Raw genomic sequence first — 14,714 nt, 5'->3', positions numbered from 1 at the left:
CACAGGAAGCCATCCCCTCAGACTCTTGGATTTCACAGCAGCTATTTCTTACCTGAGGTGAGATACTGTGAAATATTCTGCTGAATCTGGGGCATCAGACCTGCTCTGGGCTCTGACCCTGTCTGGCCCAATATCCCTGTGCTCAAGGTCCCTGATCCATGGAGAGAGCTGAATGGGTTTGGCTGTGGGTCAGCACTGGACACCAGTGATGGGAAGGGGCTGGCAGATGAAGACATGTTTCCTGGTGTGCTGTAACTGGGTGAGAAGTGGATTTGTGAAGGAGAAGGGCGCGTAAGATGGGATCCAGTGCTGGCTGGGATATGCTGTCTTGTCAGCAAGGCGTGCTGTTGCATCATCTGCCACTGTCTGTGCTGCTGGCTAATGTATTCACGTTGTCGCTGTGCAACCATCTGAGCATTGAGGGGGCCCTGGAGAGAGAAGGGAGAGATATGAGAGACTGAACCATCACTGCTACTAAATGTCTTCCAAGTCTTTACTTCCAGCATCTGTGCTTTAGCATAAATGTGGAAAGATCACTTTGGATGTCTGGCATGGAGAAGGACTATTTAAGTGTCAGGTGCTTACATTAAGATCTCCATGCGTTCCACAGCATAGTTTAGGCGTAATCAAAACCTATAACATCTTCAAGCATGCTGCAGTTACTACAGTTTCCCAGTCATCAGCTCTCCCTTGCTCAGCACCCAAGTCTTAAAGCATGTAGTTATATAGTGACCTACATCATCTTCCCCCAAACCTCCAACCTGTTAAGTAACCATGAAAACAGGGATCTCCACTGGATTCATACCTGTGCAGTGATTTGCTGCATGCCAGCACGCAGTCCAATTCCCATCAAGCCTGCTGCACCCAAATGACTCATCGGAGCCTGTCGATTCTGGTGCATCTGCAGAGAGGTAGCAGAATGATCTGTGTCATCGTTCTGTGTACAATTCCAGAAGGCATTTGCAAAGGTGCTACACAAAAGGTTAATATACAAGGTAAGATCACATGGATTGGGGGTAATTTTATTAGTTGGGTTGAGGTTTGGCTAACCAACAGAAAGCAGAGGGATAATCTTTTTTCCAGTTGGCATATTTAATGAGTGAGGTGCCAGTGAACTTGGTCCTCAGGCCCCTGCTATTTACAATCCGTATTAATGACATGGATGCAGGGATAGAAAGTACTATAGACACACTTGCAGATGACACTAAAATGGATGAAGTATTTTGCAATGAATAAATTAGAAATTTACAAATGGATGTGGGTAGGTTAGGCGAATAAGCCAAAATTTGGCAGATGGAGTTTAACGTGGTAAGTGGAGATTATCCATTTTGGTCAGAGGAATAAAAAGACAACATCACCTAAATGGAGAGAAACTAGAGGAATATGGGGAATCTTGTGCATGAATCAGGGAAAACTAGTATGCTGGTACAGCAGGTAATAAGGCAAATAGAATGTTGCTAAAGGAATAGCTTATGAAAGTAGTGTACAAGGCATCTGGAGTACTGTATACAGTTTTGGTCCCCTTCTTTGAGGAGGGATTTAGTTGCGTTGGAGGCAGTTCACTAGAATGATTCCAGAAATGAGGTGTTTGTCTTATGAAGAGAGATGAGCAGTTGATGCCCGTACTCTCTGTCGTGTTTAGAAGAATGAGGGATCCAATTAAGGTATACAAGATGCTAAAGGGTATTGGCAAAGTAGAGTCTGAAAGGATGCGTCCCCATATCAGGCCATCTAGAACGAGAAGTGATAATTTTCAGATAGAAGGGAGCAGATTTAAAACAGAGATGAGGAAAAAATACTTCTCAAAGGATTGCAAATCTGTGGAATTCACTACCGCAGAGTACGGTGAATGCTGGGACAATGAGTAAATCTAAGGTGACAGTGGGTTGAAGGGTTTTTGAGGGGGCAGGAAAGTGGAGTGGGGCCAAGTTGAGATCAGCCGTGGTCATATCAAAAGGTGGAGCAGGCTCAAAAGGCTGATGATACCTGTTCCTACTCCTAGTAGTGATGTACTTATCACCTCAAGCTGTTCCCATTGCTATGTACAGACTGTGTATACTCCTCACACATTCTCTGCACACATGTTTTATACCACAGCTCACCATACCCTCTCCTCCACCCTTTCAACCACTGGTGACAATCCCTCAGTAGGTCAATCCATATCTGATTGACGGACTTTGATTTAATTCTGGGCAGGTGGACAGGTGTATTTCTGAGAAGGAGGATTTCTATAGGAGATTGTGATTAGCCACAAAGGGCAGTTATACAGGATGGCAGGAGGTATGTATACAAGGTGCAAGGTGAGTGAATAGAATGCACTGACCTGTTGTCCCTGTAGCCTCTGCTGTAGCTGTAGTCGGAGCTGGTTGGTCACAGTGGGTAATCGAACCAAGCCCTGCCGTGGATGATGCCCCATGCTGCTGGGGTAAGCTCCTCGGGCTGCTAGTTCAATGGAGACTGGGCTACAAGGATACTGCTGCTGAGCCAGGCCAGATGATTGGTTCGGTACGTTGCAGCCAGGAGAGCCAGAAACTTGCTGGCATATGGCAGACTTTGGCTCCATTAAATCACAGGGCTGTGACATGGCTCGATTCTGCAGTCGGTCAAGTTCCCCACTCTATATTAGAGGGAGTGAAAAGCAATGAACAACACATGCAAGTAGTCTGTAAAAGCTCTCACATTTATATTGCTGACTGGAGTAACCTCCATGCAATATTCCTAAAGCAAATTAAAGGAAATTAGCTACAGAGAAAAACTTTTAAAACACTCCCAAGACAGAAACAGCACAAGTTTCGATATAAAGTACCTTCTCCAACAATGATTTTCAAACAGTGTGATGTGACAAAGTGAGGGTGGCGAATCTATGGAACGGATTACGACAATTAATGGGGGTGCCTGCTGTCAGCACATTCTGTCTTCACTAATAGACATTGGGAGCACAGATACGGCCTTGAAGTTCAGGTAAAACAGCACTGCTTGTCGATTTGCCTTATCCCTTCCCCCCATGATTTTACAAACCTCTATAACGCCACCCCTCAGCCCCCGCCTATTCAGCTACTCCCTACAGCTCAAATCCTCCAACCCTGGCAACATCCTTGTAAATCTTTTCTGAACCCCTTCAAGTTTCACAACATCCTTCCTATAGCAGGGAGACCAGAATTGCACACAATATTCCGAAAGTGGCCTAACCAATGTCCTGTTTAACTGCAATGTGACCTCCCAACTCATAGAACATAACAGCGCAGTACAGGCCCTTCGGCCCTCGATGTTGCGCCGACCTGTCATAGCAATCTGAAGCCCATCTAACCTACACTATTCCATGTACGTCCATATGCCTGTCCAATGACGACTTAAATGCACTTAAAGTTGGTGAATCTACTACCCTTGCAGGCAAAGTATTCCATACCCTTACTATTCTCTGAGTAAAGAAACTACCTCTGACATCTGTCCTAAATCTACCACCCCTCAGTTTAAAGCGGTGCCCCCTCGTGCTCGCTGTCACCATTCTTGGAAAAAGGCTCTCCCTGCCCACCCTATCTAACCCTCTGATCATCTTACATGTCTCTATTAAGTCACCTCTCAACCTTCTTCTCTCTAATGTAAATAGCCTCAAGTCCCTCAGCCTTTCCTCATAAGACCTTCCCTCCATACCAGGCAACATCCTAGTAAATCTTCTCTGCACCCTTTCCAAAGCTTCCACATCCTTCCTATAATGTGGTAACCACAACTGTACACAATACTCCAAGTGCGGCTGCAACAGTGTTTTGTACAGCTGTAGCATAACCTCAGTTCCAGAATCCGATCCCTCTATTAATAAAAGCTAAAACACTGTATGCCTTCTTAACAACCCTGTCAACCTGGGTGGCAACTTTCAGGGATCTGTGTATCTGGACACCAAGATCTCTGCTCATCTACACTACCAAGAATTTTACCATTAGCCCAGTACTTTGCATTCCGGTTACTCCGACCAAAGTGAATCACCGCACACTTGTCCGCATTAAACTTCATTTGCCACCTCTCAGCCCAGCTCTGCAGCTTATCTATGTCTCTCTGTAGCTTACAATATCCTTTGTCACTATCCACAACCCCGCCGACCTTAGTGCCGTCTGCAAATTTACTAACCCACCCTTCTATGCCCTCATCCAGGTCGTTTATAAAAGTGACAAACAGCAGTGGACCCAACACCGACCCTTGCGGTACACCACTAGTAACTGGATTCCAGGATGAACATTTCCCATCAACCACCACCCTCTGTCTTCTTTCAGCAGGCCAATTACTGATTCAAACTGCTACATCTCCCCCAATCCCATTCTTCTGCATTTTGTACAATAGCCTACTGTGGGGAACCTTATCGAACGCCTTGTTGAAATCCATATACACCACATCAACCTGTTTATTCTCATCCACCTGTTTGGTCACCTTCTCAAAGAACTCCTACACTCAATGCTCTAACCAATAAAGCAAAGTTACCAAACAGCTCCTTCACTATCCTGTCTACCTGCAACTCCTTTTCAAGGAACTATGAACCTGCACTCCAGTAATACTTCCAGGACCTTACTATTAGGTGTATAAGTCATTCCCTGATTTACCTTTCCAAAATGCAGCAACTCACATTTATCTAAATTAAATTCCATCTCCCACTCCTCAGCCCATTGGCCCATCTGATCAATGTCCACTGCACTTCCAATTTTGTTTAATCTGCAAATTTACTAACCATACCTCCTATGTTCACATCCAAATCATTTATATAAATGACAAAAAGCAGTGGACCCACACCAATCCTTGTGGCACTCCACTGGTCACGGGCCTCCAGTCTGAAAACAACTCTCCACCACCACCCTCGGTCTTTTGTCTTCGAGCCAGTTCTGTATCCAAATGCCTTGTTCTCCCTGTATTCCATGTGAACTAATCTTGCCAAACACGCTCCTGTGGAGACCCTTGTCGAACGCCTTACTAAAGTCTGTATAGATCATGTCCACCGCTTTGACTTCATTAATCCCCTTCATTACTTCTTCAAAAAAACTCAAATTAGTGAGACATGATTTCCCACGCGTAATTACATTTGTGTGGAAATGGACTCAGATGTTTTTCATCAGATTGTAAATTTTAACTGTGCTTATTTAGGACAAGAAGGCAATTCCAGAAAAATGTGTCAGAATTATATAAAATATATTTTTGGAATTCAGCTGGTAAAATTAAAACAATTCAGAAATTCCATGTTTGATCCTCAGTCTCCACAAAACTCGGTAAAATTGGACAGAAAGGCAGCAGGGACAATTCAGTGACAATGGTCCAGAGGAGGAAGTCAGTCTGTGTCACAGGAAGGGACATTGACACAGATGGGAATTTAAAATTTAAGGTGTTTCTGGCCAAGAAGCCAATGCAGATTAGTGAGAGCAGCGATGTTATGAGGATAGGGATTTGAGATGAGTTAGAATGTTGGACATTAGATACCAACAAGAATTGAAGAGAGGAAACAGAGGAGGAGGGTCGTGAGAGACATCTACTGCACTTATGGGCAAAGTGGGTATTTTATGTCAGACAAAGAATATAATAAGATGACCAATTAATGGTCTCACGCTGAAGTTAAAAGACTTTATCCACTGCTAGCTGTTTCTATTTGTAAGTGAACAGCAGCTACTGACTATTCCGTGATTACAGGATACAGATTCAAGGTTTGTGTAAAGGTTTATAGCCCAGGTGCACACAGATGACAGGAACCACAAGTTCGACTGGGCCAACACAACGATCATAGGAGAAGCTAAACAGAGGACAGCCAGAGAATTCCTAGAAAAATGGCACTCATCCATGGACTCCATCAATAAGCACATTGACCTGGACCCAATATACTGGCCACTACAGTAAACAACTAGAACTGGCAACTGAAGCAGCAGCAACAGAATCAAATTAATTCCAGCAGACACAGTACAGCAGCACTTCACAGGAGGCTTCACACTACTGAAGATGTCACCCAGACAGGGGACAAAGCATCTGCAAATCAACTTCCCAACTTTGTGGGCATACCCACCACCATGATAGTACACAGATTTCATATAGAATTCTCCAGACATTACAGCAGCCCTAAATCATTATATATATATTTTTTTAAAAAACAGGTTCTATTCCATAAAAGCTGGTCTATCTGCCACATACTAACAAGTGACACAAAATAAACAACATCGTGCCTGATCACTGTATCACTCTACACAGCCTGGCAATGGAAAAGCAATCTCAATTGCATTCCTCTTCTGGCAAAGTCAAGTCTTAATTTTCGCATATTCAAAACTTCAAATTCAGATACAGACAGATTGTGCCTTCAAGTGCAAACTCCCTTTATGGATTTGTAGCTTCCACTTGCTCTGAGGAAGGGTCACTGGACCCAAAACATTAACTCGGATTTCTCTTCACAGACGCTGCCAAGATCTGCTGAGATCTTCCATTAATGTCTGGTTTTGTTTCTGATTTACAGCATCTGCAATTCTTTTCTTTTTTATGAAGCTTCCAACTGCTCGTCTAAGGTTTTTGAACAAGGGTGGGAGGCATAAGTCCCCTTCATCCGTGACTGTCCCACTTCAGTGACTTTTCCAGCTTCCATAGCAGAAGGCAAATTCATGCCCACGTTGTGAATGATTTTCACCCACCGACCTGGTCAGTGCTGGTGGGGTAGCTGGCAGAGTTCTCCAGTTGGCACAATCCTTACTGAATCAATGGGGTCACAACTCAGTCATTTCTGTATGCCTGGAGATTATCATCTCTCAGAGAAATTAGAGATTTACTCTAAAGAAAAGGAAGAATAATTGGATCGGTTTCCAAAACAGGGTTCAAATGGCACCAACAGGATTTTTCTTAAAGTCTACTGAAATTTAACCTGTCAAATAAATAAGAACTGCACCAAGTTGCACAGGGAGCAATGCTTGCTCTGCCGAAGAAGCAGCAATGCCACACAGTTATACAGTGCAAGACCCCTTCGTCTGCTGGATAAATTACATGCCAAATCTGACCTTTTCAATTTTCTCCAAGGTCATTCATGAGTTCAATTGCTGGAATGTCTTTTCTCATTTGGAATCTATTCCCATCTCCTCAATACTACCTGGAAAGTCCACCTATTTTTGTGTCATCTGCAGACTAAAAACTGAAAGTAATGCTCCCAACTCCGTTCCATTTAAACACTCCCCGGACAGGAACAGCACAAGGTTAGATACAGAATAAAGCTTCCTGTAGTCTTTTAAGCTGAAGTCAAAGCTCTCTCCACAATGTCCCCATCATACACTCCCAGGGCATAGATTGCACAGGGTTAGATACAGATTAAACTACCCTCTATTCTTAAATTGAACATAAAACTCCCTGTACACTGTCCCCCATTACACACACCCACGACAGGGACAGCACAGCATTAGATAGAGTGTAATGGTTCCATTATTCTTTTACACTGAAAGTGAAGTACAGTCAATACTGTCCCCATCAAAAACTCCCAGGACTGTTACAGCACAGAGTTAGATACAGAGTACAGCTCTCTCTCCTCTTTTAAACTAAAGATCCCTTAGTGTAAAGATGCCTCTACACTACCTCCATCAAACACTCCTACGATCCTTGAGAGCGCTGCTACACAGAGAGATCTTAGGGTCCAAGTCCATAGCTCTCTGAAAGTGCAAAGACAAGTGGAAAAGGCAGGAAAGGTGGCATTCAGCATGCTTGCCTTCACTGGTAGGGGCACTGAGTATCAAAGCTCACACGTCATTTACAGCTGAATAACACTTTGGTTCGGCCACATTTGGAATACTGTGTGCAGCTTTGGTCATCAGAAGGTTATGGAGGTTTTGGAAAGGACACAGATGAGATTTACCAGGATGTTGCCTGGACTGAGGTGTATTTCCTACAAGGAGAGGTTGGACAAAGCTGAATTGTTTTCAACCTAATAGAAGTATATAAAGTTCTGAAAAGAATGGATACGGTGGGTAGTCAGAAGCTTTCTCCCAGGGTGGAAACATTAAATATAGGGGCATAGGTTTAAGATGAAAGGGTCAAGAGTGTGGTGGTGGAAAAGCACAAAAGGTCAGGCAGCATCTGAGGAGCAGAAGAATCAAAGTTTCAGGCATAAACCCTTCATTGGGAATCCCTCATTCCTGATGAAAGTCTTATACCCGAAACATAGATTCTCCTGCTCCTCAGATGCTGCCTGACCTGTGTTTTTCAAGCACACACTCTCAAAGTCCCTCCCCCTCCCCACACACACACACACACACACACACCCAAAGAGTGGTAGATGCCTGGAATGTGCTGCCAAGAGAGGTGGCAGACAAACAGGAGGCTGGGGGAACACAGCAAGGCAGGCAGTATCAGGAGAGGGACACAGCAAGGCAGGCAGCATCAGGAGGGAGAGGGAACACAGCAAGGCAGGCAGTATCAGGAGAGGGACACAGCAAGGCAGGTAGTATCAGGAGGGAGAGGGACACAGCAAGGCAGGCAGCATCAGGAGGTGGAGAAGTCAACGTTTTGGGTGTAACCCTTCTTCAGGCCTGTGGGTGGGTATGGGGACAGCTGCAGATGAAGGGGGAGGCAGGGGCAGGGTGGCGAGGTGGGGATATGTAGAGGCAAATAGAGGGTACGACCTGGTTGGTGAATGGAAGGAATGGATCTGGTAAGTGGCAGCGTGGAATGGAAGGGAGGGGGAGGGGCTGGGAAGGGAGTCGGGGGAAGGGAAGGAAGGTTATTTGAAATTGGAGAACTCAAATGTTGAGTCCTCTGGGCTGTAGGCTGCACAGACAAAAGATGAGGTGTTGTTCCTCCAATTTGCGGTTTGGTTCGTTGTGACAATGGAGGAGGCCAAGGATGGTCATGTCGGAAAGGGAGTGGGAAAGGGAATTGAAATGGGTGTTGACTGGGAGGTCCGGCCGGCCCCTGCAGGCTTGTCTGTGATGCTCAACAGACCATTCCCTACGTTTACATTCAGTCTCCCCGACATGGAGAAGACCACGTCGGGAGCACCTGATACAATAAACTAGGTTGGAGGAGAGGCAGGTGAACCTCTCTCTCACCTGGAAGGACTGTTTGGGGCCCTGATGGAGGTGAGGGGGTGGTGTGCCACCATGTTTTGCATCTTTTCTGGTCGCAGAGGAAGGTACCTGGGGGTTCGGGAGCGTTGGTGAGGAAGGTGGTGCAAACCAAGGACTGTCGAAAGGAACGGTCTTTGAAGAAGGCAGAAAAGGCTGGAGAGGGGAAGATGATCTTGGTGCTAGGGTCTAGTTGGAGTTGGCAGAATTGTTTAAGGATGATGTGTTGACTGCGGAGATTGGTGGGGTGGTAGGTGAGGACAAGGGGGACTCTGGCCTTATTGCATTTGTTATGGGTGAGGGTTTAGAGCAGTGGAAAGGGGAATGGAGGTGGGGTGGTGGAGGACTGTCTGGATGATAGGTGGCAGAAGCAGACAGGATAGCAACATTTAAGAGGCTTTTTAATACGAACAGGCAGGGAATAGAGGGATATGAACCATATACAGGCAGATGGGACTAGTTTAGAAATGGCATCATTTTGGGTGTAGTCATGGTGGGCTGAAAGGCCTGTTCCATGTTCTTGTTCTAAGACAGGTATAGCATGCAGTTGGATACGGAGTAAACCTCTCTCTACACTGTTTCCATCGAACACTCCCAGGACAGGTCATACACAGGGTTAGACACAGGATAAAGCTGAAAATGTGTTGCTGGAAAAGCGCAGCAGGTCAGGCAGCATCCAAGGAGCAGGAGAGTCGACGTTTCGGGCATGAGCCCTTCTTCAGGAACAGGATACAGGATAATGCTTCCTCACCTCTAAAGAAATGTTAATTCTGTTTCTCTTTCTACAGATGCTGCAAACCAGCTGAGTTTCTCCAGCATTTTGATTTTACTTGAGAGATTAACTTGCCTGAACGAGTTTGTCAATTCCAAGAGCCTTGTCAATTTCCACAAGCTCCACTTCATCTTTGGCGCTGAGGAATGACACAAGTTGATCAAGGAGTGCTTTCTCATCATTCCGTCCTTCAGTACTTGTTGGAGGAGACAGCAGCTCGTCCATTTGGGAGCTGAAGCCAGAGCTGAGAAAGCAGCAGGAATGCCTGTTAGTGCCATTACACTGCAACATGCAGCACTACTTGACAAAAGGAGTCAACAAGGTAACATCACAGCCAGGTATTGCCAGGTTCTCACTGTCACTCGAGCTGAAGAGCCTTAAAATAGTCAAGGTCAGGAATCCCAATCACAATAAACCACAGTCAGTTTTCTTTAGTCATTCACCAGATTTGGGTGTTGTTGGCCAGACATGTCCTGCCAATCCCTAATTGCCCAGAGCACAATTAATAGTCAATTATGTTGCTGTGGGTCTGGAATCACATCTAGGCCAGACAAGACAAGAACATTTAAAATTGAATTCAATTCAGCCATCTGCCATGATGAGATTTGAATCCAGTGACCATCTCAAAGAAGAGTCACTGGATTCAGTACACTAACTGTTTTCCCTCCAGAGATGCTGCATGAACTTCTGTGTTTCTCCAGCAATGTCTGCTTTTGCTGCCCAGAACATTATCTGGATGAATGATCTAGTGATAATACCACTAGGCCATTGTCTGCCTCACTTGCTTGGACACTCAGCGAGAACCTGACACACTGTCACAGCAATAAGTACCCACAAACTACATTAGCAGGAGTGTGCATATAGATGATCAAACACATCTCTGAAGAATAGACAGGAGAATCTTTTTTATTTGATTGTGGAAATGCTGACATCACTCGCTAAGCCAACATTTCTTACCAGAGTCCCCAGTTAATTTATCTCTCCTCAGTTCAGGGGCTTCATGTTTAGCTTCCACTGCTACAGTTATCCAAGTTCAAATCAGTAAATCAGGCAGAGCAAGGAAAGAGCTCAGAACCATCAGTCTCTGGGAAATTCAACAACTCTCAATTAAAGTACTTTCTTATCATCCAAAAAGCACATGAAATATTCAAAGTCATTCACTTTTGCCCAAACTGCAACACTATAAATCATCCTGTCCCTCAGTTCACCATTTCAGCTTCCCTGCTATAACCGTCACAATTGGTGCTCCCTGAATAGTCCCAGGTTGACCATCTCTGCTCACCCATCCTCATTGCTGCTTGTCGTGCTTGTGTTGCTCCAGGACTGCTGGTCTTCTGTCCTCGGCACGGAGAACTGCTGGCCCCTGAGTCCCGAGTCCAGCTCTGGTAAACCTTCCAACAAGGAGAGAAACTGAGTTTAACAAAGGAGCAAATCGATCATAGACAACACTTGTTTTTAGACACAGAAGTATAAGAACAGAGGCAATTAAAACAAGCCACATTTGTTTCCAGTAAGACTAATCCAAAATATTTCCCCCATTGAGACAAAGATTTGAAAGACAAGGGAGGGGATTGAGAAAGTTATGATGGTGCCATGAGTGTGGGGATCAAACTTACAGGATGTGAGTTCGCAGGAGAACAGCATTGGTGACATACCCTTGAGGCGCTGAAGTGTCTTGGTGACGCTGTTGGAGTGAAGTGGGTCCAAAAGTTGCTCCCTCTTCCCACCTCTCGACGTCAGGCCGTTATTGGCTGCACTGGACTGGCAGTTGCTTTGTAACTGAGCTGCTTCCTCCAAAGTGGGTAACAGGTGATCAAGCTCTGTGAACTGAAGAAGGTGGCAGGGGTTTAAAGAGCATCTCATTCCATTAGATCAGCCAGCAAACCCCTCAGTGTTTCGTACACTTCTAAAGACTGTACCTTCAGCAAGCAAAAAAGCTCTTACAAACTATTTGATTTCATTATGTCTCTACAATGGAGGAGAAAGAAATATAAGCCTTTGCTGATAGGTTTAATGAGGTTACCATGAAGGACCTTCCTTCTCAACCTCTCCTCTCTTGGGGCATGGTGATCCTCAGGTTAAACCACCACCAGATTCCTCTCTCTCTCTCCCTAATGAGAAGACTATGGCAACTTAACCTTTAATGAAATAAGGTGGGACATGGCTCATGAGGAGTACAGCAGGTCAGGCAACATCCAAGGAGCAGGAGAGTTGACATTTCGGGCATGAGCCCTTCTTCAGGAATGGCCCATGCCCGAAACGTTGACTCTCCCACTCCTTGGATGCTGCCTGACCTGCTGCGCTTTTGCAGCAACACATTTTCAGTTCTGAGCTCCAGCATCTGCAGTCCTCACTTTCTCATGAGGAGTACGACAGAAGCACTGATATGTCAGCCCAGAAGGCCTGTTTCTGAGCTGTAGAAAGTTTATAAGGTACTCCTTGAAGTCAATCTCTAATGAAGGGAAATGTACCTTTTCATGCTTCACTCAGCACATTCCTCCAGCAATTAAAAGGACAGGAGTCAATACTTCAAATTTGGGAAAGGAAAACAAAGTGCTGGAAAAACTTATCAGGTCTGACAGCATCATTGGAGCTAGGTTAGAAAAGGAGAAAACAGGTCAGCTCTACTGAGAGCAAAGTCAACAAGTCACAAATTAAATAATGTCAGGGATGGCTGGGTGGGGATGTAATCAATTGTTGGACAGAGGTCATGCTCTGAAATTGTTTAAATGTTGAGTCCTCGAAGCTGTAAAATGCTGAAGGAGAAAATGAGGTGGTATTTCTACAGTTTACATTCAGCTTCCTTGGAACACCTGTAGCTGGCTCAGCTTGGATTTGTTACCATGGCAACAAGATGATTTACTGAAATGGCAAGCAATGGGAAGGTCAGGATCATTCTTGTGCACAGAGTGGAGGTGTTCCACAAAACAGCTGTTACCAGGACTGTCACTGACCTCACCTACCTCATTTCCTTTTGCAATCTTCCCACCTCACAGTTACCCCAGGCCTACACACCCCACTACCTTGTTCCCAAAATCCAAAACTAAGGCAGCTCTGGCAGACCCAATGTTTCAACCTGTACATGCCCCAGTGATTTTACTTCTCTGCATCTTGACTCTTTCTTTTTCCTCACTCTTGTTCAGTCTCTTCCCACCTTCGCAACAATCTTCAGTCAGAAGTGCCAAGTGGGTGATTGGTGTCAGCCTCCTCCAGTGGTCTGCAGCATCACAGGCACCAGTCTTCAGCCAATTCGATTCACTCCCCGTAAGATCAAGAAACAGTTGGAAGCACTGGGATACTGCAAAGGCTATGGGCTCTGATAATTTTCTGGCAATAGTACTGAAGACTTGTGCTCCAGAACTTGCCACTCCCCTACTAAGCTGGTCCAGTACAGCTACAACACTGGCATCTACCCAACAATGTGGAAAATTGCCCAGGTATGCCCAGTACATAAAAAGCAGGACAAATCCAACCTGGCCAATTACTGTCCCATAAGTCTACTCTCGTTCATCAATAAAGTGATGGAAGGTGTCACCAACAGTACCATCAGGCAGCATCTGCTCAGTAATAACCTGCTCAGTGACGCCCAGTTTGGGTTCCCCCAGGGTCACTCAGCTCCTGACCTCATTCCAGCCTTGGGTCAAACATGGACAAAAGAGCTGGATTCCAGAGGGGAGGGGAGAGGGACAGCCCTTGACATCAAGGCTGCATTCAACTGAGGAGCCCTAGTTAAACTGGAATCAATGGGTATCAGGGGACAAACTTTCCAGTCGTTAGATCAGACTTGACACATAAGGTGGTTGTGGTTGTTGGAGGTCAGTCAGCTCAGCTCCAGGACATCTCTGCAGGAGTCCCTCAGGGTATTGTCCTAGGCCCAACCATCTTCAGCTGCTTCATCAATGACCTTCCCTCCATCATAAGGTCAGAAATGGGATTGTTCACCGATGATTGCACGATGTTCAGTCCCATTCCCAACTCCTCAGATACTGAGGCAGTCCATGTTCAAATGCAACAAGAACTGGGTAATACCCAGGCTTGGGCTGACAACTGGCAAGTAACATTTGTGCCATACAAATGCCAGACAATGATCATCACCAATAAAAGACAATCTAACCACTGTCCCTTGACATTCAATAGTATTATCAATCACTCAATCCCCTACTATCAACATCCTGGGAGTTATCATTGATCAGAAACTGAACTGGACTCACCATATAAACACAGTGGCTCCTGCAGCAAGTCAGAGACTAGGGATACTGCAATGAGTAACTGACCTCCTGACTCCTGAAAGCCTGTCCACCATCTCCAAAACACAGGTCAGGAGTGGGATGGAATACTCCCCACTTGCCTGGATGGGGGCAGCCCCAACAACACTCAAGAAGCTTGACACCATCCAGGACAAAGCAACCGCTTGAATAGCACTGCATCCATAAACAACCACTCCTTCTATGACTGACTGTCAATAACAGCCGTGTGTACTATCTACAAGATACACTGCAGAAATTCAAAGATCCTCACAAAGCACCTTCCAAACCCACAACCACTCCCATCTAGAAGGACAAGGGCAGCAGCTACATGGGAACACCACCCCCTGCAAATTCCCTCCAAGCCACTCGCCATCCTGACTTGGAAATATATTGTCGTTCCTTCACTGTCACTGTGTCAAAATTCTGGAATTCCCTCCCTAATGGCATTGTGGGTCAAACCACAGCACATGGACTGCAGTGGTTTAAGAAGGCAGCTCACCCTCACCTTCTCAAGGGCAACTAGGGACAGGTAATAAATGCTGACCAGCCAGCAATGTCCACATTCCACAAAAATGAATAAATAAAAATAAACTTACATTAGTGTTTCTTTCTGATGCTTTTTTCCAATTCTCTGGCTGTAGCTGC

At 45.4% G+C, this 14,714-nt stretch overlaps 1 protein-coding gene across 1 annotated transcript in view; it reads right to left on the bottom strand.

Annotated features, from left to right (window-relative positions):
• The window catches only part of ncoa1 (nuclear receptor coactivator 1), a 110,273-nt gene that overhangs the window by 2,409 nt on the left and 93,150 nt on the right, over positions 1–14,714 (bottom strand). The window contains exons 11-16 of the mRNA XM_060831180.1: positions 11,478–11,649; positions 11,105–11,213; positions 9,898–10,066; positions 2,324–2,617; positions 806–901; positions 53–428 (exon numbers count right to left, since the gene is read on the bottom strand). Coding sequence (XP_060687163.1) covers positions 53–428; positions 806–901; positions 2,324–2,617; positions 9,898–10,066; positions 11,105–11,213; positions 11,478–11,649 — 1,216 coding nt within the window. The remainder of the gene's footprint in view (positions 1–52; positions 429–805; positions 902–2,323; positions 2,618–9,897; positions 10,067–11,104; positions 11,214–11,477; positions 11,650–14,714) is intronic.

Source organism: Hemiscyllium ocellatum, chromosome 10 (assembly GCF_020745735.1).
Source record: "Hemiscyllium ocellatum isolate sHemOce1 chromosome 10, sHemOce1.pat.X.cur, whole genome shotgun sequence".
In the NCBI taxonomy this organism is placed as follows: Eukaryota; Metazoa; Chordata; class Chondrichthyes; order Orectolobiformes; family Hemiscylliidae; genus Hemiscyllium; species Hemiscyllium ocellatum.
The sequence above is the reverse complement of the archived record's forward strand: the minus strand, read 5'-3'. Positions and strand labels throughout refer to the sequence as shown.